The sequence below is a fragment of the Pleurodeles waltl genome, chromosome 3_1 (genome assembly GCF_031143425.1).
Source record: "Pleurodeles waltl isolate 20211129_DDA chromosome 3_1, aPleWal1.hap1.20221129, whole genome shotgun sequence".
NCBI classification, from domain to species: domain Eukaryota; kingdom Metazoa; phylum Chordata; class Amphibia; order Caudata; family Salamandridae; genus Pleurodeles; species Pleurodeles waltl.
The window spans coordinates 648,426,964-648,452,335 of NC_090440.1; the positions used below are offsets into that span (position 1 = coordinate 648,426,964).

Sequence of the window (25,372 nt, forward strand, 5' to 3'; positions counted from 1 at the left end):
TGTGTCCCTCATGAAATAATTCCATCAGTCTGTCCCTCTGTGTTCTAGAGCCACTAGTGTATTTCCCTGCATTCAATTCCATTATCAGGAAATAATTCACGCTGCTCCAAATAGTAATTTCTTAAACGTCTACTTTTCGCCACTTGTTTGGGCAACCCTTTGCAATCACTGCACCTGACTGTCATGCACATTGACAAATCGCACCCACACACGATTCATCAGCCCCTGCTACATTTTTCAATCTTCTTCATCCTCTTTCTGTTTTTTTCTACTAGTAACCTAGATAGTCAGAATTCACAAGACCTACTCCAGCAACATACTTAATTCTAAATGTGCACTCATGCAACCTGTATATTCACTTGGTAACACAGGAAGGTGCCCTATTCGCACCCTTTGTGGTAAAAACAGAAACAAAGGCTTATGATCTTTACACAATTCAAATGCAGCCGCCACACTTAGGTTCTAAAATGTAGAATCCTCCTGCCCCCCACCAGTAATCCAGTGCCTCGTTTTGAGATTAGCTCCTTTGTGAATTCTTCAGTGTTCTAGAAACCGATGTAAAACATATTTCAGTTCCATCTTTTTCGTACCTCATGACTGCTTCAAATCCATATGCACACTTATTATCTCGAGATCAAATGACTTTAATTCCATAGCATTCGATATGCACATGTTTTTCCTAGTTTTAAATGATAACAAGGCTAGAATCGACAGAAAAAGGTGCATAACTGAGACAGTAAACTCTGGACCAAAACACTAGCAAAATATTTATGATGGATTTATGCACCTATTCCTATTTCGATACCGGCACAGTAACATTCCAATTTTTTTTTTTCAAAGACCTTTATTGGCCACTTGGAGGCCTTCCATGCTAGTTTCATTAGCCTTTTCACTAATATCAGTGCAGTATCAATTAATTTAGGCCCATATTTATACTTTTTTAGCACTGCATTTGTGCCGCTTTTTGACGCAAAAGCGGCACAAACTCAGAAAAATACAGTTGCATTTTGTGAGTTTGCACTGCTTTTGCATCAAAAAATTATACAAATGTGGTGCTAAAAAAGTATAAATATAGGCCTTAGAATCTACTTTTCCCTTTTTCTGGACGTTGAAATGATCCTAGGATACACTCCTCCCACACAGTACAGGAATGCAAGGCCAAGACTTGTGGAAGGTCCTCTAAAAATTCAAAGCTACAAGGGTTACCATGCCAAAATAGACATAGTAGGTGCACAACTGGCTGCATAAAATCTGAATAAAAAACTCAAGTAATTTGTGATTACTCTTTTCAGCAAGTATAAATGTTACCTCTAAGCCATATACAAGCGATACCTTTTGACAATTGTTATAATCTGCATTGAGATGTGGCCCTGAGGAAGTGATTTGGGGCCATATGTACGAACACTTTTTCCCATAGACACAAACTGGGTAAAAACATTTGCTACATCTGGCCCTTGATGCATTAAAATCATGGGCTGGCTTTTGACATTTCCAATACGACCAGCTGACTAAAGGTAGTACACTTTAATTAAAATGGTGTTCGTTTCTATTAAGAAGCTTCACACTGGGACATTGAGTAATGTATGCAGCTTCATGTACTTCTTAACTGCTAACCACTAGTTTGGGGGGCTGAGGGATTCGTGCTTGCCAGAGTTCTGATTCTCTTTGTATTTTATTTTTTCGTTGTCTCTTGCATTATTGGCCTTGTGGGCAGTGTCTCTTGTTTAACAGCAACATCAATAAAATATGTTTCTAAAAAAAGAAGCTTCACATTGTTTAACCATGTATCTCCCAAGACTAAAGGTTAGAATTGAATACAGAGTGTATTAAGTAATCAAACTGACATACATGGAGGTTCTTGTAATGGTGGTCAGCGCTGGTAGGCATGCTTTTTCCAATGGCTGCTACAGTTACAAATGTGCTAATGACCACACAAACTGGCCATTGTCTTGAACTACCATTTTGCTCCTGAGTAAACATTTCAAAGAGGTTGCCATAGAAAAGAGGTTCTGGCATTATTTTCAACACGTAGTCTTTTGTTTGTTGCCAATGACTCAAATTCTCTTAGATGCCATCAAGTGTAATTGCAGTCAGTATAAACAACACCAGTAACCAAAAGCACAACACTCTGGCCTTATAATCGTTTATTAAATAACAGTCAAAGGGCACATTCTAAGGCTGTGACATCAACCTTCCATTTAAAAGCCCAGGAACTAAAACCATCATCTGATTCCTGCGCCTGAGAAAGAATAGGAGAGGAGCCTGTAGTAGAACACAAAGGTTGTACCTTTGGTGTCAAAACCATTTCTGTGGTGTCTGTCTAAAGTGATCTGTAATGAATGTGTACTTTGTGTATCTTTATGCACCAACATTTTAATTGTGTGGCAAATGCCGTGGGATGTGCTATGTAGCCAAATATTTTGTTTCTGTAAGTGTGCTCTAGTTGTACATTAGAGTCAATACTAGGATCTTAGGGGCAGGAGTCAAATTGGGATTTTGATTTTGCTGCCTCCTTCTTAGCAGTGAGGCTATATTTCATGCTTCTAGAAGCCATATGGCTTCTCTTGCTTTTGCAACCTGAAGTCTTACTATATTACCCACGCTTCTTTTCAGTCAGATGCTGTAAAGATAGTCTCCACAATAAGGCTTGCTTATTCTCTGAATTGTGCCTTGACAGCATGGAATTACAACCAGTTAATTGTCAATGTTTTCACCCTTTAACCTTAATATGGTTGCCATGTTGTGTCACCCAAGATTTGTGGGATGTAGTGCATGCAACCTCTGGGTATGTCTTTTTTTTTAACAATACATTAGTTTTAACCTATCCTCAACGTCTCATCAATTTCACTCTATGTGTGGTAGTCAGCTTCAGGCATTGGTGCACACAGCCCACAATTACAAATGGAAGACTTGTTTGTTAAATCAGGAGATATGTTTCTGTATTTTTCTTCTGCTGCAAGACCGGGCGAAAAGCATAACAAATGTGAAAGAGCATATCAGTCAAATGCAGACTGCACCTCCATGTGTATCTTCCAATCTCACATGCCTTTAAGGAAAAACCTGAGAATTGTAAGTTTTAATGATATCATCCTGCACACAGTTAAAATAAAGTTGAAGCAAATCAGTATATTTCCCAAGTATGTTATGCACTTACCAGGAGAGAAGGTTATGCCATTGACAGAACACTTGCAAGCAGTTGTTTTTGTCGTCTCTGTAGAACTTGATAAGGCTGCGCAGGGCACAAACTGACAGCACAGGACTTGGATCTGATAATTGTAGCACAATGGGACAAAGGACTGCTGATTGTTGTAGCAAGTCAATCCGAATGATTTGTTGCACTGCAAAATTTGATTCAGCTGGTTTATGGGAGTGATAGGAAAGCGTTCAGCTCTGCATTTAATGTCCCGTGGAGTGGAACAAATAGCATATCCTTGACTTTTAATGCTGTCAAATGTTTCAAAGTCTCCACCTGTTGCATCCTCTTGGGGCTTAGTGGTGTCATACCAGGGAGACCACTCGCATACTTCGCGGACACATTTAGTAGTTAAAGGCAATGTCGTTGGTGTAACTCTTGGTGCTGAGGTCGATGGCATGCTGGGTTTGGTTGTACATCCCTGTACCTTTCTACAGCATAAAACCTCAATCTCATAATTATAACACAGCCTAGAAGATTGGTCCTTGTTATAGCACATGAGGCCTAAGGTTTCACTGCACACTAGCGATTGACCAAGTTCATTTATTGGTACTGTGGGGAAGCTTTTAGCTCTACACTTAACTTGTTTGGGAGCATCACATATATCATATCCATTAGCCTTTAAATTTGCAAATGATTCAAAGTCTCCATTTGCAGGACCTGGTTGAGGGTAGCTGACATCATACCAAGGAGACCACTCACACACCTCATAGACGCAGCCAGTAGTTGTGGGGTATTTGGTTGTGGTTGACGTTGTTGTGAAGGCAGACGTTGTGCTGATAGTGCTTTTACATCCTGGCACAAAAGTGCAGCACAAAACCTCAATCTCATAATTATAACACAGCCCAGAAGATTGGTCCTTGTTGTAGCACATGAGCCCTAAGGTTTCACTGCACACTAGCAATTGACCAAGTTCATTTATTGGTACAGTGGGGAAGCTTTTAGCTCTACATTTAACTTGTTTGGGAGCATCACATACATCATATCCATTAGCCTTTAAATTTGCAAATGATTCAAAGTCTCCATTTGCAGGACCTGATTGAGGGTAGCTGACATCATACCAAGGAGACCACTCACACACCTCATAGATGCAGCCAGTAGTTGTGGGGTATTTGGTTGTGGTTGACGTTGTTGTGAAGGCAGACGTTGTGCTGACAGTGCTTTTACATCCTTGCACAAAAGTGCAGCATAAAACTTCAATCTCATAATTATAGCATAGTCCAGAAGATTGGTCCTTGTTGTAGCACATGAGACCTAAAGTTTCACTGCACACTAACGATTGACCAAGTTCACTTATTGGTACAGTGGGGAAGCTTTTAGCTCTACACCTAACTTGTTTGGGAGCATTACATATATCATATCCATTAGCCTTTAAATTTGCAAATGATTCAAAGTCTCCATTTGCAGGACCTGGTTGAGGGTAGCTGACATCATACCAAGGAGACCACTCACACACCTCATAGACGCAGCCAGTAGTTGTGGGATATTTGGTGGTGGTTGATGGTGTTGTGAAGGCAGAAGTTGTGCTGATAGTGCTTTTACATCCTTGCACAAATGTGCAGCACAAAACTTCAATCTCATAATTATAGCATAGCCCAGAAGATTGGTCCTTGTTGTAGCACATGAGACCTAAAGTTTCACTGCACACTAACGATTGACCAAGTTCACTTATTGGTACAGTGGGGAAGCTTTTAGCTCTACACCTAACTTGTTTTGGGGCATCACATACATCATACCCTTTAGCCCTTAAATTTGTAAATGATTCAAAGTCTCCACTTGTAGGACCTGGCTGAGGGTAGCTGACATCATACCAAGGAGACCACTCACATTTCTCATAGACACAGCCAGTAGTTGTGGGATATTTGGTGGTGGTTGATGGTGTTGTGAAGGCAGAAGTTGTGCTGATAGTGCTTTTACATCCTTGCACAAACGTGCAGCACAAAACTTCAATCTCATAATTATAGCATAGCCCAGAAGATTGGTCCTTGTTGTAGCACATGAGACCTAAAGTTTCACTGCACACTAACGATTGACCAAGTTCACTTATTGGTACAGTGGGGAAGCTTTTAGCTCTACACCTAACTTGTTTGGGGGCATCACATACATCATACCCTTTAGCCCTTAAATTTGCAAATGATTCAAAGTCTCCACTTGTAGGACCTGGCTGAGGGTAGCTGACATCATGCCAAGGAGACCACTCACATTTCTCATAGACACAGCCAGTAGTTGTGGGATATTTGGTGGTGGTTAATGGTGTTGTGAAGGCAGAAGTTGTGCTGATAGTGCTTTTACATCCTTGCACAAACGTGCAGCACAAAACTTCAATCTCATAATTATAGCATAGCCCAGAAGATTGGTCCTTGTTGTAGCACATGAGACCTAAAGTTTCACTGCACACTAACGATTGACCAAGTTCACTTATTGGTACAGTGGGGAAGCTTTTAGCTCTACACCTAACTTGTTTGGGAGCATCACATATATCATATCCATTAGCCTTTAAATTTGCAAATGATTCAAAGTCTCCATTTGCAGGACCTGGTTGAGGGTAGCTGACATCATACCAAGGAGACCACTCACACACCTCATAGACGCAGCCAGTAGTTGTGGGATATTTGGTGGTGGTTGATGGTGTTGTGAAGGCAGAAGTTGTGCTGATAGTGCTTTTACATCCTTGCACAAATGTGCAGCACAAAACTTCAATCTCATAATTATAGCATAGCCCAGAAGATTGGTCCTTGTTGTAGCACATGAGACCTAAAGTTTCACTGCACACTAACGATTGACCAAGTTCACTTATTGGTACAGTGGGGAAGCTTTTAGCTCTACACCTAACTTGTTTGGGGGCATCACATACATCATACCCTTTAGCCCTTAAATTTGTAAATGATTCAAAGTCTCCACTTGTAGGACCTGGCTGAGGGTAGCTGACATCATACCAAGGAGACCACTCACATTTCTCATAGACACAGCCAGTAGTTGTGGGATATTTGGTGGTGGTTGATGGTGTTGTGAAGGCAGAAGTTGTGCTGATGGTGCTTTTACATCCTTGCACAAACGTGCAGCACAAAACTTCAATCTCATAATTATAGCATAGCCCAGAAGATTGGTCCTTGTTGTAGCACATGAGACCTAAAGTTTCACTGCACACTAACGATTGACCAAGTTCACTTATTGGTACAGTGGGGAAGCTTTTAGCTCTACACCTAACTTGTTTGGGGGCATCACATACATCATACCCTTTAGCCCTTAAATTTGTAAATGATTCAAAGTCTCCACTTGTAGGACCTGGCTGAGGGTAGCTGACATCATACCAAGGAGACCACTCACATTTCTCATAGACACAGCCAGTAGTTGTGGGATATTTGGTGGTGGTTGATGGTGTTGTGAAGGCAGAAGTTGTGCTGATAGTGCTTTTACATCCTTGCACAAACGTGCAGCACAAAACTTCAATCTCATAATTATAGCATAGCCCAGAAGATTGGTCCTTGTTGTAGCACATGAGACCTAAAGTTTCACTGCACACTAACGATTGACCAAGTTCACTTATTGGTACAGTGGGGAAGCTTTTAGCTCTACACCTAACTTGTTTGGGGGCATCACATACATCATACCCTTTAGCTCTTAAATTTGCAAATGATTCAAAGTCTCCACTTGTAGGACCTGGCTGAGGGTAGCTGACATCATACCAAGGAGACCACTCACATTTCTCATAGACACAGCCAGTAGTTGTGGGATATTTGGTGGTGGTTGATGGTGTTGTGAAGGCAGAAGTTGTGCTGATAGTGCTTTTACATCCTTGCACAAACGTGCAGCACAAAACTTCAATCTCATAATTATAGCATAGCCCAGAAGATTGGTCCTTGTTGTAGCACATGAGACCTAAAGTTTCACTGCACACTAACGATTGACCAAGTTCACTTATTGGTAGAGTGGGGAAGCTTTTAGCTCTACACCTAACTTGTTTGGGGGCATCACATACATCATACCCTTTAGCCCTTAAATTTGCAAATGATTCAAAGTCTCCACTTGTAGGACCTGGCTGAGGGTAGCTGACATCATACCAAGGAGACCACTCACATTTCTCATAGACACAGCCAGTATTTGTGGGATATTTGGTGGTGGTTGATGGTGTTGTGAAGGCAGAAGTTGTGCTGATAGTGCTTTTACATCCTTGCACAAATGTGCAGCACAAAACTTCAATCTCATAATTATAGCATAGTCCAGAAGATTGGTCCTTGTTGTAGCACATGAGACCTACGGTTTCACTACATACTACTGTTTGGCCCAGATTGTCTAAAGGAACACTGGGGAAGCTCTGAGCTCTGCATCTTACTTGCTTGGGAGCATCACAAACAGCATATCCTTTAGCCCTTAAGTTTGCAAACGATTCAAAGTCTCCACTTGTAGGACCTGGTTGAGGGTAGGAGACGTCATACCAGGGAGACCACTCACATACTTCATAGACACAGCCTGTGGGTGATAAAATAGGAAATTAATATTAGTTGCAAAACAATATGAAATTCTGTGGTAAAAGAAATGTGTAATTGAAAGGTGTAATGCTTTTGCACTGGAGGAGATGAGACACAGCATCAGAAAAATGGAAGATTCAATAATATGTGTGGGGTTTTGTAGTATAAGTCAGTGTTTTATAATTAAGGGCCTCATTATGACCCTGGGGGCCGTCGGTACACTGGCGGTAACACCGCCAACAGGCTGGCGATGTACCGCCAGTGTATTATCACCGTGGCACATTAGCCACGGCCATACCGCTGGCCCCACCACTTGACCACCAGGCTTCCGCCAGGCAGTCGTAATCCCCAGGACCTGGGGATTGTGAGTCCCCAACCGCCAGCCTTTCCATGGTGGTAAACACCGCCATGGAAAGGCTGGCGGTAAGGGGGGCTCGGGTGCCCCAGGGGGCCCATCCGCTGCCCTTGCACTTTGCATGGGCAGTGCAGGGGCCCCCAGGCACAGCCCCATCAAGCATTTCGCTGCCTGAATTTCAGGCAGTGAAATGCGCAACGGATGCTGCTGAAACCGCTGCACATCAACATTGCCGCCGGCTCTATTATGAGCGGCAATGTTGATGTGACTTTTCCAGTGGGCCAGCGGACGGAAACACTGTTTCCATCCACTGGATCAGCGGAAATGTCAAAATAGGGAGCCACAAATACCACCAGCGGTATAGTGGTGCCTGCAGCTTTGGCGGTCTTTTTGTAAGAAGTCATAAAGAGGGTCATTCTGACCCTGGCGGCCGGTGGCCGCCAGGGCCACCGACCACGGGAGCACCGCCGACAGGCTGGCGGTGCTCCAATGAGCATTCTGACCGCGGCGGTTCAGCCGCGGTCAGAAGCGGAAAGTCAGCGGTCTCCCGCTGACTTTCCGCTGCTCATTGGAATCCTCCATGGCTGCGGAGCGCGCTCCGCAGCCATGAGGATTCTGACCCCCCCTACCGCCATCCAGTTCATGGCGGGAAAGCCGCCATGAACAGGATGGCGGTAGGGGGGGTCGCGGGGCCCCTGGGGGCCCCTGCCGTGCCCATGCCAAGGGCATGGGCACGGCAGGGGCCCCCGTAAGAGGGCCCCAAAATGTATTTCACTGTCTGCCTTGCAGACAGTGAAATACGCGACGGGTGCAGTAGCACCCGTCGCACCTTCCCACTCCGCTGGCTCGATTACGAGCCGGCATCCTCGTGGGAAGGTCGTTTTCCCCTGGGCTGGCGGGCGGTTTAACTGGAACCGCCCGCCAGCCCAGGGGAAAACTCGTAATACCCGCCGCGGTCTTTTGACCGCTGCGCGGTAATTTGGAGGGCGGGATCCTGGCGGGCGGCCTCCGCCGCCCGCCAGGGTCATAATGAGGCCCAAAGTGTTTAATAGACAAAGCATTGAATTGTGTCCTTCTTTCCATCGTTTAATGCAGGGTTGCTAACTCTTATAATTAGTTTGTGTGTAATAATATTTGCTCAACCCGTAAGTCCAATAGAATTTTGCAGCAATAGAGGGCATAATTATGTGACAAGATTGAAAAATTATGCAATAAAAATTGTAAATTATGTAATATAATGGGTACAATCAATGGCAGAATTATTTCACTGTTTGGCATTTTAACACACTCTCTGAGCAAAGATCAAACCTCATTAGCACCAAGTGGAGAATGACAGGGCAACCCAATGTTCCATACGGAACTGGGTGTAACAGAAGGACCATGTTCCTCATAGAGAACATTCACAAACATTCGAAAAAGCAATTCAAAATCACTGACTAAAAACATTAGTGGCATATACAATACATTGTATTACGTTCTGTGTATAAGAATTACTTTTTCCTATTTACAGATATAAAGATATATGAAAGCAAATGTTCACAGTCATAAAGTACTAATAATTGTGAAATAAATCATACAAAATCCATGGTGAAAATGCATGTGGTGCAGTAAGCAGTGACCGACAGTGAAAAAAGTAATATCCATTGAAAAGGTGATACATTTATTTAAGGGAGCAAGCAGTATAATAATTTCGATTCCAAACAGTTTCATAGTACATTTGCAGGCTTACATCAAGTTGATGTTTTGTCTCTGTTTGTCAAAAATTGTCATGACTATTTGTGCAATATTCCGATTTTTTTCCCACTTGAGATGTCAAATGGGCCAATTCACAAACGCAGTTCTGTACAAACCCCAAAATTTCTATTTTGTCAGGTGTCATTTGTGTTCTGTATACCTGGCCTTTTAATTTAAAAAAGCTTGAAGTCTTGATTTGGCAAAACCACCTCCAACTGTGAACCTGGAATTTTTGTGTCCAGGGTTTGAGGACATGATAATTCCGGGCAGAAGACACCAAAAGCTTGTAACTGCCCAGAGTGGTACCATAATCGGGGTTACCGCTTTGGGCAACTTAGAATGATGGCCTAAGGAGAAAGTTAAGATTTATTATATCAAATTCCACCATACTTTTCATTGATTGATTGTCAAAGGCTATTATTGGAAGCATGAATTTCCCTGTTAAATAGGATGGAATGAAATGAAATTATTGGCATATACTTTGCACAATATTTTTATGACCAGTCTAAATCCTAATTCTTTCCGATTCTGGCAAGGTTCAGAAACCTCACATTTACGTGCTTAGAGCTTCACTGAGTAGAGTTTACTGAAGAACCTTCTGACTGACTCATTCTATGTGATTTCATCCATGGAGTAGCAGTTTCTTCATCCTCCATCCAGGCAGCATCTTTCCTTAAAGTAGTTCTACCTTCACATTCTACTTAAATCAGCAGCATAGCCCTCTGTAATTGATCTTTACTATTAACAATACATTATGTGATTTAGTATAAATGTATCATTATGTTTCACCTGCAGACTGCTTTAGCTGTCAAGTGAACCTGCATCTCACTACACAACTCACATACCACGCTACATTCAGAATCAACATATATTTAAAAGTTACAGGAAGGTCTTTTGGACAAACCCTTTCAGCCATTGTCTATTGTTGCTCAGCTGGCTTTTGCAATTGGCTGAAAAGGGTTGTATGTCAGCACTGCTATCAGACTGCAGCATTTAGCAGATTGCAAAAACTCAAAATGTAGTTCATGGTCACTGAATTTTATTTCTTTATTAGATTTTGCCAGCATTGGGCAGTGGTCATGGCAGGGCTGGGGCTCAATGCAACCAGACCTATGGGCTAGGTGAAAGATCGGGTGAGGCCTATCACCTTGCCACTGCCCTGTCTGACCATGCACAGGTTCAAGACAAATGTGCTCTGTACTGGTTGCATGTTGTCCAACCTAGACCAAGACATGGTTGCAGTGTGGTTGCTTTCTCATTTGCTTCTCTCTCTCCCCCATGCCCTGCCTCCCAAAAACACAATGTCCCTCCTGCAGATATGAACCTTCCTGGTATTCAACGGGCAGTGTAGCAAGACCACTTTTATTATGTACAGATTGCATTTTGGAGGTAAAAGACATAATCATCAGGGTTTGTAAAGAAAAGACCTGGTATATACGGGTGTTTCCAACTCTCCATCTGGTTTGTTGACAATGAACCAGAGAGTTGTTTCCAAATGACAGACCATGTTTGGGACTGATGTAATTCTTTGCCAATCAAAGTAACATATCCACATTATTTGCTCTTAGCTGCTGCTGTGTTACTTTATGTATTCCACATATTTTGACACGCTAGGAGCTGGTGACAGGTTTAATTTTGTGTTTAAATGTTTAACTGATTGCAGGAACGTTAGGAGTGTTATGTTCAGGTCCACTTACTACTATATAAGGAAAATTGGTATGGCTTCGGTGGAAAGGCACAAAATTATGTGCTTTTTTGTTTGCTCATTTACCTAAGGACAGACGAAGAAGCGCTTAGCCTCAACCAGGTGAGACTATCGAGCAAGTTAAGCTATGGCTAAATGCATAAGCCTTCACAGCAACAGTATCCTGCATTCCCGGTGCACCCAGAATACTACATTGGGGAGTATACTCAAACCTTAGGCTCACCGTGCATAAAAAGACCTGGATGCTAGTCCCAAACTGATGCCTACTGCCTAACAGAATGCCAAATAAAAAATGGCCCAGATGTCAGCCAACCTCCAATTAGATCCCTTTCTGGCCTCACTCCTTCCATCCTGAAGCCACAGGGCAATACATAGGGGGGGAGCTCTTTAAACCTAAGGGGGCATTACTACACAAAGGTGCCATCCGAGCAGGGGAGCAGCACTAGGATGCTGTCTCCTCGATGTCGCTCTGTGGGAAACGTGACCAGCTGCATTTATTTCTGCCATGAAATAGTTACATAAGGCACAGTCTCATTTTACTTTTAATCTCTAAGGCAAGATTTTTTATTGCAGTTTATTCATTATTGATTTGCACATGCATGTCAAAATCTGGGAAACACAGTCTTAAGAGCCCCATTAGCATATACTGGAGCGGAACCCAAGCTTAATAACTTAAGAATCTCAAAAACGTCAATATACAATTAGAAGATGGTAATATTTATGTACTGAAGTAGTGCACACCCAAATTTGGCCATCATAAGTAGTCCAAATTAATACAATTCACACTTACCAGCTATTCTAGCCTGATAGTCAGTTGCAGAGGGCTATACCAGTTGTTAAAAGTCATGTATCTGAGTTACAGGCAAGACACACGACTCATCAATCAGCTGCCCACCACCATCATGTTGGAATACCAGATCACAAACTGGAAACCCATCACCCCAAAGGACACAACTGAAATCATGAGAATAGTCCACACCAGGCTACGATCGACCACTGCCCTTACCATATCTTCAACCTCAGAGGAACCTTGATCAGCTCCCACCTAACCACCATCATAAACACCTCCATCCAAGCTGGAACCTTCCCAGACAACTGGAAACACACAGAAATTACAGCTCTCCTAAAAAACCCAGAGCAGACCCAAAGGACCTTAGCAACTAAAGACCCATCTCACTCCTGTCCTTCCCATTCAAAGTCGTGGTGAAAGCTATCCACAAACAACTCTACAACCACCTTGATCAACACCACCTATTGGATATCATGCAGTCTGGACTCCGTAAAAACCATAGCATGGAAACTTCTCTCATCACAGCAACTGATGACATCTGGACTGTCATGGACAAAGGAGAAACCACATTCCTACTACTCAATCTCTCCGCAGCCTTTCACACAATCTCCCATAGCACCCTTATCACAGGACTCCACAACTCCAGAAAAAATGGTCCTGCCCTGAACCAGCTAGACCTCTTCCTCTCTGACTAGACCCAGTAAATCAAGCTCCCAGGATACACCTCTGAACCCAGAACCTAATCTGCAGAGTCCTTCAAGGACCATCATTGTGCCCTCCCCTCTTTAATGTCTCCATTGCACCACTCACCATTGTCATAAGAGCCCACAAAATTAATATTGTAACCTATGCAGACAACATCCAGCTCATCCACTTCCTCACCCACAGGACCAACTTCAACACCTGCAGATCCCACATAGCTAACTGGATGAAAGGAACTGCCTAAAGCTTAACGCAGATCAAACTTACATCCTTATCTTCAGCAACTCGAGCTCTCTGTGGGACCACTCCTGGTGGCCAAAGGACCTGGTACCAAAGCCCACCTCCAACAACCATGCCAAAAACCTCTGTATCATCATGGATGATAAACTCACAATGACTAAACAAGTGAACATTGTCACCTCCTCCTGCTTTTTCATCCTATGCTTGCTTTGCAAAATATTCCACTGACTCCTCATCAACATCAGACACAGGGTCACTCAGGTGATAAAGTCAACTCAAAATGTATTTCGGCTACGGGCCACAAAAATTGCACATAAAAACAAAGGTAAAACAATTCACATTTGTTATCTTCATAGTGTACAAAACACAGTTATCACTTATGATGAACTTACCAAAAGTGACTACTGCCAGATCGGTTAGACATATAAGCAAAAAAGAACTTTACCCAAGACAAAAATCTAGTGTGGTCTTCCATATTTATGAGAGGTGTTATTCAGAATCTTTTGGCCTAAGTACCACCACCAGTAGTCACACATAAAAATAACGGTGAAAAAATAAAACTCATTATTTGGAGTCGCTGCTAAGCATAATAAAATATGAATATGTAAAAAAATACCTAACAAATTACTTCAAGATTCCACAAATATTGCAGTCCATAAGATTACAACAACCTAAATTACATTGCTAGCTCTAAGATACTAATGCGGTTACCGCCAAATGACCGCACCGCGGTCACAAGACCGCGGCGGCCATTCTGGCTTTCCCGCTGTGCTGGCGGGGACCTCCAAAAGGCCGCCCGCCAGCACAGCGGGAAAGACCCAGCAACGATGAAGCCGGCTCCGAATGGAGCCGGCGGAGTTGCTGGAGTGCGACGGGTGCAGTAGCACCCGTCGCGAATTTCAGTGTCTGCTAGGCAGACACTGAAATTCCTTTTGGGGCCCTCTTACGGGGGCCCCTGCAGTGCACATGGCATTGGCATTGGCATGGGCACTGCAGGGGCCCCCAGGGGCCCCGCGGCACCCCCTACCGCCATCCTGTTCCTGGCGGGAGACCCGCCAGGAACAGGATGGCGGTAGGGGGTGTCAGAATCCCCATGGCGGCGGAGCGCGCTCCGCCGCCATGGAGGATTCTCAAGTGCAGCGGAAAGTCGGCGGTACACCGCCGACTTTCCGTTTCTGGCCGCGGCTGAACCGCCGCGGTCAGAATGCCCAGCGGTGCACCGCCAGCCTGTTGGCGGTGCTACCGCGGTCATTCGCCCTGGCGGTTTTTACCGCCAGGGTTAGAATGACCACCTAAAACTGCTGAATACATATATATAATTTCAAAACTTTTAAAATACATGAATATCACTCTGGGTTTACCCAGATGCTGGGATCAATAGATAAAAAGATGGGCTAAAACTCCAGCGCTAAGATTAGGGCTAAGCATATGTCATACACTAAAAAAAGTTTAAAATAACCTAATAACATGTCAGAACTATGTTAAACAGTGTGGAACCTTTAACGCAGCAGAGCCTCATCAGAGAATCCTTTAGATCAGATATGATCTTTTTCGATCTGAGTCTTCATGCCTATAAGAGAAACCTAGAAGTGACAAAAAAACATTGATTGTGGTTTATCCCATTTGAGAAGTCTATATGCTTCCCAGTAATGGGTTCGGCCCATCAGTTTGCATGCTGACACAATTCACCTATTACGGGGTATGACATAACCGGGACAGAAAAAAAGTTAATATTCTGCAGGCTCAATTAGCAAGGGACAAAAGGGCAATTAGTCATTAAGGAAGGGGTTTTATTTCACTTGCTTTTGAAAGACTTTAAAGGGAGTCTACCTATTCTGAATTTGATATACGGGCTTTTTGCTTGTCAAGGCCTAACCCTCTCCAAAGGGGCTCAAAGGAGGGGACGTATCTACCTTGTACGATGTTTTCAGTAATGCTCCCATTTGTTTTTATCGTTCCATGATTTAAATAGTGTGAATTCCCAACATGCCTCCTTCAGTTTGCTGGCTATATTTTTGCACACTTCTGATGGTGAGATCCATAGTTCCTCCAATTTAAGGGCAGCACACAGATGTTTTATCTTACTAAGCCACGGTATACAAATGTTTTTGTCTAGAATAATGAGTTCATCTAGGGCATATCTATATATTTGTAATTCTGGAATGGACCAGAGGCGTGCCTAGTATGTCAAAGAGCTCAGCAACGCTACTAAGCCTAACCCTCTTATTGCTAGATCAATGCATATTGGTGTCAAAGGTATAGTCGTAGGCAAAGCAAAGACCTAATAAACTTGTTTTCAGCTGGAACTAATTATGACAGGTCAGCACAGCCCCAGATCCCAGCCCCATCTGTATCCACTGCAGTGTAACTGTAGACTTCAAGGGCAGGGTAAACCACTTCGCTAGAGATACGTTTGTGTTTCTTTATCGCAGGGATACTCTTTGCTACAATCTAACTCTGCTTTTCTCTAGACTCTCATCACCAGTCGACTAGACTACCGCAATGCACTCTACCGCGACATCACAAATCAACAGCTACAAAGACTCCACTACACCCAGACCGCTGCAGCCAGACTCATTCTCATTCATTCTCAACATTTCCAACAATGCACACATCATGCCCCACCCACCTCAGAAAGCTACACTGGCTACCTATCCAGAAGCAGTGTCAATTCAAACTGCTCACCCACGCATACAAAGCTCTCCACAACATCAAACCTGCCTAGCTTAGCCACCTTCTCAAGTTCCTCCAACCCACCACACATTTGCGCACAGCCTCACTCCTGAGCACACATACCTCACATGCACAGCAGCAAGTCAGGAGGACACTCCTTTTCCTACATCGTTGCCAAATCTAGGGACAAAGGCCAGATGTGTGAATCTGGCCCAATGCGATTCGGTAATTGCGATTTTTAAGAAATCGCAATTACCGACTCGCAAAGGGCCATGTATCACATTTGCGATTCGGTAATTGCGATTTCTTAAAAATCGCAAATGCAATTACCGAATCACAAATTGCAATACTGGCCCCATTCGCAGCTATGGGCCTTTTGGCCCATAGATGCAAATTTTTTGCATTTCCTAAATTGCGTTTTCTGAACCAGAAATCGCAATTTGGGATATGCAAAAGGCCAGGGTGCTGGGGGCCTAAGGCCCCCTCTCCTGCACCCCAATTTTTTTTTTTTACCATGTAAAGTACACACATGCCAAAAGGGCATGTGTGCTTTACATATTAAATTTAAAAATGCAGTTTTACTGCATTTTTAAATTTTGCACCAGGTTACCACCTGGTTGCAGACAATGGTATTTTGAATGTGCAAAATACCATTCTGCGAAAAATCGCAATTTGCGATTTTTTGCAGAATTGCCTTGCGACCTGGATTTTGCGAATCGCAAATTGCGATTCACAAAATCCGGGTCGCAACGCAGAAAATCGCAATTTTTGCGATTTTCATTTTGTAGTCTGCGAATGCCTTTGATGCATTGCAGAACACGATTTTGCACTCGCAAACGGCCCATTTCGCCGTTTGCGAGTGCAAAATATTTTTATACATCTAGCCCAAACTCCCACACTACATCAGGACTTCCCCATTCTTTCTTGAATTCTGCAGGAAACTGAAGACCAGCTATTCGATTAGGAGCCCGATCGGCCTACCCACATACTCAAGTGCCTGGATATCCCTCAGGTGGTAAGCACGTTCCACAAATCCTCTTAACATAACATAGGCCTGAGCCACAGACACCCCATTCAAGCTCTACATTGCTATTTTATGGAGCAATGTTAGAGCCTAATAAACCCTACAGTAGAGGTTTCTGGACAGCAAATGAACTAAATAATTAGTAAGTGTTCTGAAAAAAGGAGGCAGAGTGAAGTAAAGCAATTGCCTAGCATCACACAATTTGGTCATGCAGGGATGCCAGAATGGAACTCAGGTTTCCTGGTTCCACATTGTGCAAGTCAGCCACCGGCTGGGTAGCTCAATGCCTCTCCGGTTTACCACCAAAGGGGAATGCTTTATGTTTAAGTCTCTGATGACATAAATCAGTATGCTGTTTTAAGTAAATACAAGGACATAAATAATCAATGTGACACAAAAAGTCTTTCTAGGAAAAAAATTGAAGGTTAAGCAAAGGGACAGCAGGAAACATTAGTCTGATATCACCACTTTTACTGACTCATTAAACATTAAAAAGATATACTTTAGAAGAGGTTCAATACCTCAGTGAAGACACTCATATATTCATAAAATGACATTCTCAGAGATGCCACAATTACTAAGAGACAAAAGTGAAGAGTTCACCTCCACTTAGACTATCACAAACAAACTGCTCTGACAAATCCTATGATACGGGACAGTTCTGTCAGGATCCTGCAATCCTGTCATCGGGTGACGCTATGTGAGGACCTGCTGTGAGCCTCCTGCCATCATAAATAATGGAACCTGTGTAGAACTTCAGTATTCAAATCCACTTGGAAATCGGATCCACTCCTGATTCCAATACAGGGTTTACTTTTTAAGCACTATTGCAGTATGGTACTTATATGCCTTACTTTACCATGAGAGATGGACCGGGGACTTTTGTTAAATCATATTTTACTTGGAACTCTGTCTTACCTCTTCCAGTATACTTTTGTGCTCCCTTGCAGGAATTCTGGTCATATTAGGAAACTATATCCGATCCATGTTCCACTCTGGATTTATGTTCTACCTACTGGTTGTTTCCTGGAACTTCAGTGCACTCTTTCAGACGGAGTGCTAAAGAAGGGACTTTGACTGGTCTCAGCTGCACTGTGCTGCAGCCTGCTCCCCTGTTCTGAGTTCAAATTGCCATGTGCGGCTGTGAGCTGGGAGGCCTGGCTTCTGAGCTTCAACTGCTGTTGCTGGGAACTTCTGCTTAACTTGTTACGGTGCATGTTGGGTACAGTTCAAGTTCCTTACTCTGAAGCCTAGTTACATTTTCCATGTAGCAGCAGGGCATCACTTGTTCCAGTGCCTGTTTTGTACATCCTTGAGTTCCTTCTTTTGAATCCTAGTGACTGTTGCCTGTACCAACAGGGCTTTACTTGTTCTGTGCCTGTTGGATACAGCCTGCGTTTGAGCCTTGTATTCCTGTTCTTGATTTCTGAAGCCCTGTTTATAATGCATTGTCTTGTTTTTTCGTGGTCTGATTGTTGCCCTGTTTGCCTTGTGTTCTGGTTATTCTTTCCAGTCTGGTTTTCTGTTCCACTCCAAATTTGGTCCACTGTCTAGTGCAGTCCATATCAAGTGTGACCTCCGGTTTCATCTCTGTTAAAAGAGGGAAAGACTTCTGTTGTTGTGCCTGGGTCCTTTGAAGTCTTGCCTTTCTTAGTGCTGTTGTCAGTCTCAGTCCCCCTTGAGTACAACAGACTCTATACAGTAGGCCTCACTGTGACTTTGCTGTATGAATGTTAAGAGCACTCTGCTGGTGTCAGTCCTAAGGGCTTTCCTAAGCTACCAAGAGACCTCCTGTTCCTATAACAGTACACCTGTTACTTTGATCACACTTTGTTCTTGTCTATTTTCTGTCCTGTGCTGTTTAGTGGCCTTGGTTATACCTAGCATAGCCTGGTACTACCTTGCCTTGTCTCTTTGCTAAGTGTTACCTGTGGAATCACTTGGCTCTGCCTTCACTCCATGACAAGTTCATATGGTGTGAAAAGGCTGCTTGTATACATTTTAGAAAGCCACATATACAGAACAACAAAAAATATATATAAATAGGAGAATAACGATACAATTCTTTTTTTCATTCAGTTACAAGTTGGGTAATTCTGTTACAATAGTTAACTCAGTACAATGGAATCTAAATCTCAGCACATCAAAAGCAATATATTTGTAGCTCATTTATGGCATATCTGGGTTTTTTCACCCTCTCGAGCAGCCCATCTGTGTCTCATCATTCAGGAGACCTCAATTATATTTCACATTTTGAGCAAGCTTCAACATCTCCATTATCAGGAGTTAGGCTGTTCAGCAAGTAGTGTCAAGGGAGACCAAGTTCAGCATTACTCACACAGTGCTCCATTTAGCTTAAACCTTTTACAGAGCTCAAGGACTCCCAACGCTCCTTCAAATCCAAATAAGTAATAAATGGTCCTCAATTATCCTTAGCTCTAAACCTAGACGGCATAATTTTCTAGCTGTTCCAGGCAATACACAATGTCTTGTATCTAACACGTAACCTGGGGAGAAAGATGACCACCCCAGTGCATAGCTCACTGTTGCTTAATAGAATGAGTAAGATGTCCGTTAACCATCTGACCCCTGCTGGGACACCCTTAACATACCCTAGTAGTGCAGGTAGGGAATCTATTGAACACTAATGTTCAAGAGGCAGCTGCCCCAGGGCATTCCCATGACAGACGTAAAAGATTGGCATCTAGCATTCCACAACATGCACACTGTTAGAAATTGTCTCTAGTTGGCAGATATATGCACACTGTCCAAGGAGAGACCGCAATCCTAGTCAAAGTAAGTCAGATGCATTCCCTAAATTAACCTGTGCTCACCCTATTCTGGTTTGGCACAGAGCAGTCAGGCTTAACTTAAGAGGCAATGTGTAAAATATGTGTGCACTACTTAAATTACAGTACACAGTGAAAGCACAACAAAAATACTCCACACCAGTTTAGGAAAATAGAGAATATGTGTCTGAGTAAAACAAGACCAAAACAACAGAAATCTGATTAGTAGAATTCAAGAAATGACTTTTTGAAGAATAAACGGGAATGTAGTGCTTTAAAGTCAACAGTGCTGAAAGGTTAATTGAGGTCATGCTAGATCAGGGTAAATCCACAGTTCAGACTGACCAGGATTGATGGCAGGCCCGCTACAAGACCCACACAGGGCCCACTGAAAAAGTACCAAAGATGGAGCCAGCGTTGGTGTCGAAGACTCGATGCATGGGTTCTGATCCATGCAGTAGGGTAGATGCGTCGGCATCAAACTCCGCAGTCGAGTCCCGCGTTGGCGTCAAACCCCTTTTGAGGTAGGCATTGCATTGTCATCAAGCCACACAGTGATATCCTTGGATCAGGGATGCGTCATCATCAAACCTCAGAGTTGGGACCCATGACATCGTCAAATCAGCAGTGGGTCAGCATCGGAAGGCACTGTGATGGTTCCAAGCAGCGCAATTGCTTCGATGCACCCTTTTCAATTAAAACAGCTGCAAAACCGACTTCTGAGACCAAAGACTGGATTGGCACCTCAGGCAATGGAGGACTTATGGTTGGCAGAGTCCAGCAGCTGAAGCAAAGTTCAAGGAGGTCTTTGGCCCTGAGATTTCAAGAACAGGGGGTAAGCCAGCAAGCCCTTGGAGAAACCTAGGTTCAAGGATGTGGAGAGCAGGTCCTGTGCTTCTCACTCCTAGGCAAGAAGTAGCACACAGCAGGCCTACACAGCAGAGGAGAGAGCAAAGTGACAGTTCTTCCAACAGCATGACCAACTTGGTCCAATTTATACTTCCTAATGCAAAAGCTGGATTTTAAGTCACAGTTCTGAAATTGTCACTTTTAGAAAGTTGGCATTTCCTTGACACAGCCATTTAGTGCCTACAGTCTGTACTTTGGGTCACATGACTAGGTGTAGCATGCAGTAGGCGCGTGTGTAGTCCACTCAGACAGTGAGACAAAGGGGGAATTGGTGTTGGCAGGATGGGCCATCTCTGTCAGGATGGGAAGGAGGAGCTGTCACCGGCCACACTTGAATATCACAAAGACTCCACCTCAACACACTCTCAAAGGGTTTTACCCCCAACAAGCTGAGGCCAGGCCAGAGCGGAGAGAAATTTCAGAGACACCTCTGTAGTTGGAGGACTCTAGAAAGTCTCCCACTCCAAAGTGGGACATTCAGACCCAACTCTTTAGATCGCTTCTGACCTTGTGGAAAACTCTGAAGGACTGCTGTACTGCTCTTCTGCAAGATATCTGCACTGCTACTCTGCTGCCATGCGGCCCTGCTGCCTGAGTGAAAAAGCCTAGTCCTGCTCCTTGAACATAGGACCACCAGAGTGACTCCAAGGGCTAGTTTTCTGCCTCCTGATCCAAGCCCAAGGGAAACCTATACAACCACCTTGATCCCTGCACTTGAACTCTTCCTGCTGTGAGTGCTAAGTCCCAAAAGTGGTGTCCTTCCAGTCCTGAATCATTGGAAGTGGGGCTAAAGGTTTTCTGCCAGCCCTGCTGTGGTTTCATCAGAACTGACACAGTATGACAAAAACCTGAAGCAGCTCTCTGCATGGCTCATCTAAAGCAATGCCTCTTCGAAGCACACCCACATGGCATCCTGCACAGCTCACTAGAGACACTACTACACAACATATCCTTGACATGGACCTTGCAGCTTCTCTTCAGAACCATAGAAGAGCGATGCAGCCTCAATGCAAGCCTCCATCACAGTCATCACTGCTTATCGGAACCACCACTGTGCAATGCATCTTCAATGCGGATCTCACATTCTTTTTTGGGACTGGCGCTGCACAGTGCAATGCTCTGCAACCAAGATTTGAGGTATATTTGTCAGAAGGACTAATATGTTCCCTGTACACAGCTGAAACATGTATCGCAGTCAACCTGTCCAATTCCGGCACGACCAGATGACCACAGTTGGAGCTCTCAGCTTTTAGGCCCTATTTTCATTTGAAACTTTAAACCTATTTTTTCTCCAATTCTGCTAATTGGATTTTTGTTGTTTTATTGTCAAATGGTTTACTAAATTTTACTCTAGTTTTCTAAATTGGTGATTGATTTCTGTATGTTTTGTTTTCACTCCATTACTGTTTACGTGTTACAAATGTACCTTACACATCGCCTCTAAGTAAGACTGACTAATTTTATGCCATGCCACCCTAAATTAATTTCTGGTTTGACAAGAATTGTAGTTGCTGCTTGAGCAGGGTTTCATCCTGCTCAAGCAGTAACCCAATTTCCTACACTTGGTCTGTCCCCTTCACCAGATTTCCAGGTGTTCACTACTTAAATAATGAGTTTCCCTGGTAGCTGCTTCATTGCATTCCCTTCATTTAAACTTGATATCAGCCAATATCTATGTGTCACCAGACACAACATATTCCATTTCCAATGTTCTGATGTAATTTACAAGTTTGGCTAATTGTGTCTGCAACAGCTTTATTACTCCCATTTGTTTGGCCATACATGCACCCCTTAAACTATTTTAAATGCAGCCCAAATCTTACATGCTGAAGTTTTTAATTTCTTACCAAAATACTAGGGCTGTTTATGTTTTGGTTACCACCTAGGGCCAGCGGTTCAAATGAGCCACAATGAACAGCCCATCCGAATACCTCACATCCAGGATGCATCAAAATATCAAGAGCATCACTGGTGTCTTCATTTGTTGCTGGGAGGTGCAGGGCTTGGAGAACGAGATCAGTTGTCACACAGTCAGAGTGGTGACAGAGATTCACACAGTCTCTTAGGCCACGTATCTTTTTAAGGGACCATCCGTTCTAAATAGTGCTCAAATTACACCCTTTTAGAAAACTGATTAATAAAGCTGAGCTTCTCTTACAAGAAGTAAGAATAACGACAATTACCTGAAAGAGCTCCAGGTCCCTGCTATGCCTCATACTTTTCACTGCAGCACAGACAAAGGGGGTCATTCCAACCCTGGCGGTAAAAGCCGCTTACCGCTGTCAGAAGACCGCCAACATACCGCTGCGGCCGCAGAAAACCGCCACGGTCATTCTGACCCACAACAGGCAAACCGCCAAAATACAGACATCCACAAAAGTCCGCCACACCAAAGGGCAGCGAGAAACTGGCGATGACCAAACCTCCACTGTCATGCCAACAGAAATACGCCCACACTATCACGACACACGAATCCACGCGGCGGTCATTCAACCACGGTATTCCATTGGCGGTACACACCGCCGCGCTCAAAATACACACACATATACAAAACACATCCACATTGGACAATTCAAAATACACACACCTGATACACATACACACACCACTCCCACACACCCAACACAATATAAAACACACACCTACATCACTCACAAACCCCCACTTCTACAGAATCGGGACCACGCACTGAGAAAAAGAGAACTGAGCACCCAGACGCGCATTTTACTTTCACCCAGCAATATTTTCACGTACTTCACACAACACACCAATACACATCACTACACAATCCACCCCACACATCACCCACACCACCCCATGGCACCGCAAAGACACCCCATGTTCTCCGAAGATGAACTCAGGGTCATGGTGGAGGAAATTGTACGGGTAGAGCCACAGCTCTTCGGGACACAGGTGCAGCACACCACCATTGCCAGGAAGATGGAGCTATGGAGCAGAAAAGTCGATAGGGTCAACGCTGTGGGACAGCACCCAAGAAATAGGGACGACATCAGGAAGCGGTGGAATGACCTACGGGGGAAGGTGCGTTCAATGGTATCCAGGCACAACATCGCGGTGCAGCGGACTGGCGGTGGACCACCACCTCCTCCCCCAGAATTTACAACATGGGAGGAGCAAGTCTTGGCGATCCTGCATCCTGAGGGCCTCGCAGGAGTAGGAGGAGGAATGGACTCTGGTAAGTCTCATCTTCACTACTTCATCCCCCCCACCCCACCAGCATGCCAACTCATACCCCCACCCTCACCCTCACCCCCATCACATCCTGCACCTTGCAAATGTCTCACCATCACAGCCCACCCATCCCAACACCAAGCCCTGCATGCGACCACAAAGCATGGACACCCATCACCAAAGCATGCCCACTGTACATACCCATCCCCCACCAAATCACCGTCACAAAAGCCCCCACACGGGAATGCCAGCACTGGGGTACAAGGGCACCCACCCATTACACGCTATGGCACACACAAATGCAATAACCATAATTTTATACCCCTGCAGGACCCGAACGCCACGTCACCGTGCAGGAGGGTCCACAAATGTCCACTCCACCCCCAGAAGAGGCCCACAGTGAGGACAGCACCTCTGTCGACCTGGATCTAGATGACCAGCCCGGCCCATCGGGGACCTCGGAACAGTCGGTTCCCCTCAGACAGCCACAGCCCATAGCAGACCTTCCCCCCTCTGGGAACACCAGCACAGCACCCACCCAGCGGGCCCATCCCTCAGTCCCCAGGACACGTCAATCAGCGGTGTGTCCACCACTACAGGGCACCCAGGTTAACCCCCCACCCCAACAACAACAGGGACCTGGGGGCAGTGGTAGTGGGCACACGGTCCAGGGGACAGAGGCACAGGGAAACAGGGGAACTGGGAGGGCTGCTGTGCGACAGGGGGGGACAGGCCCAGGGAACCCACTCTCCACGAGGCCCTCTCCTCCATCATGGGAGCCTACCACCACTCCCAGGAGACGATGGCGACGGTCCTGGCCAGGTTTCAGGAGATCCAGCTTCTGCAGGAGGAACAGTATTTGGGGTTCAGGGAGGAACTACGAAACAACAGTTCCGCCATGGGCACCATTGTAGGGGCACTGAATCAGGTAGTCACCACATTGCGGGACACTGTGGCAGGACAAAGGGCCCCTGACACTAGCATGGACCAAGAACTGCCTACCACCTCTGCCGGCGCTAGTGGACTAGAGGCCCCACCACAGGACCAACAGACCACCAGCACCCCACCCCCTGCAGAAGGAGAACCACCCCGCAAGCCTACAACGATTTGGATGGGCGCGTGAGGACATCACAGCAGACACAAGGGGGTGAGTACAACCTCATTCTGCTGACGTTGCGCGCAGTGGAGGTGTCTGGGTGGGGGAGGAGGGCTGTGGGTATCCCTAGGCCAGGACGATTTCTGTAGGCTAGGCCCCTCCGTAAGGCATGGCCCTGTGCCCCCGCCCCCCACCTCTGTAGGGTGCCAAGTACAGTTATCCATGGCCCTGTGTCATCTATGTGTGCAGTTGTCGTCCATAGGCTTGTAGGCCATGTCCCACGGATTGAGTAGTGGACCCCAAGTGCGCGACGTAGTGCAGGGGGCTTCTGTGTCTGTCCTCTCCGCCAACGGTGTCGCCAATGCATGCACTCAACATGTCTTTATTCCCCCCCCCTTTTTTGTGGTCTTCCTGTTCATGTATGCATTAGCATCATCAGGCGGAGGAGAAGTGGCATTGGAGCACGAGGGAGCTGCATCCCACATGGCCCTGGAGGGCCAT

At 44.8% G+C, this 25,372-nt stretch overlaps 1 protein-coding gene across 1 annotated transcript in view; it reads right to left on the reverse strand.

The window, feature by feature from the left end:
- LOC138283527 (mucin-5B-like) overlaps positions 1-25,372 on the reverse strand; it is a 402,759-nt gene that overhangs the window by 55,295 nt on the left and 322,092 nt on the right. The window contains exon 26 of the mRNA XM_069221467.1: positions 7,527-7,663. Within this exon, the coding sequence (XP_069077568.1) occupies positions 7,527-7,663 (137 nt within the window). The remainder of the gene's footprint in view (positions 1-7,526; positions 7,664-25,372) is intronic.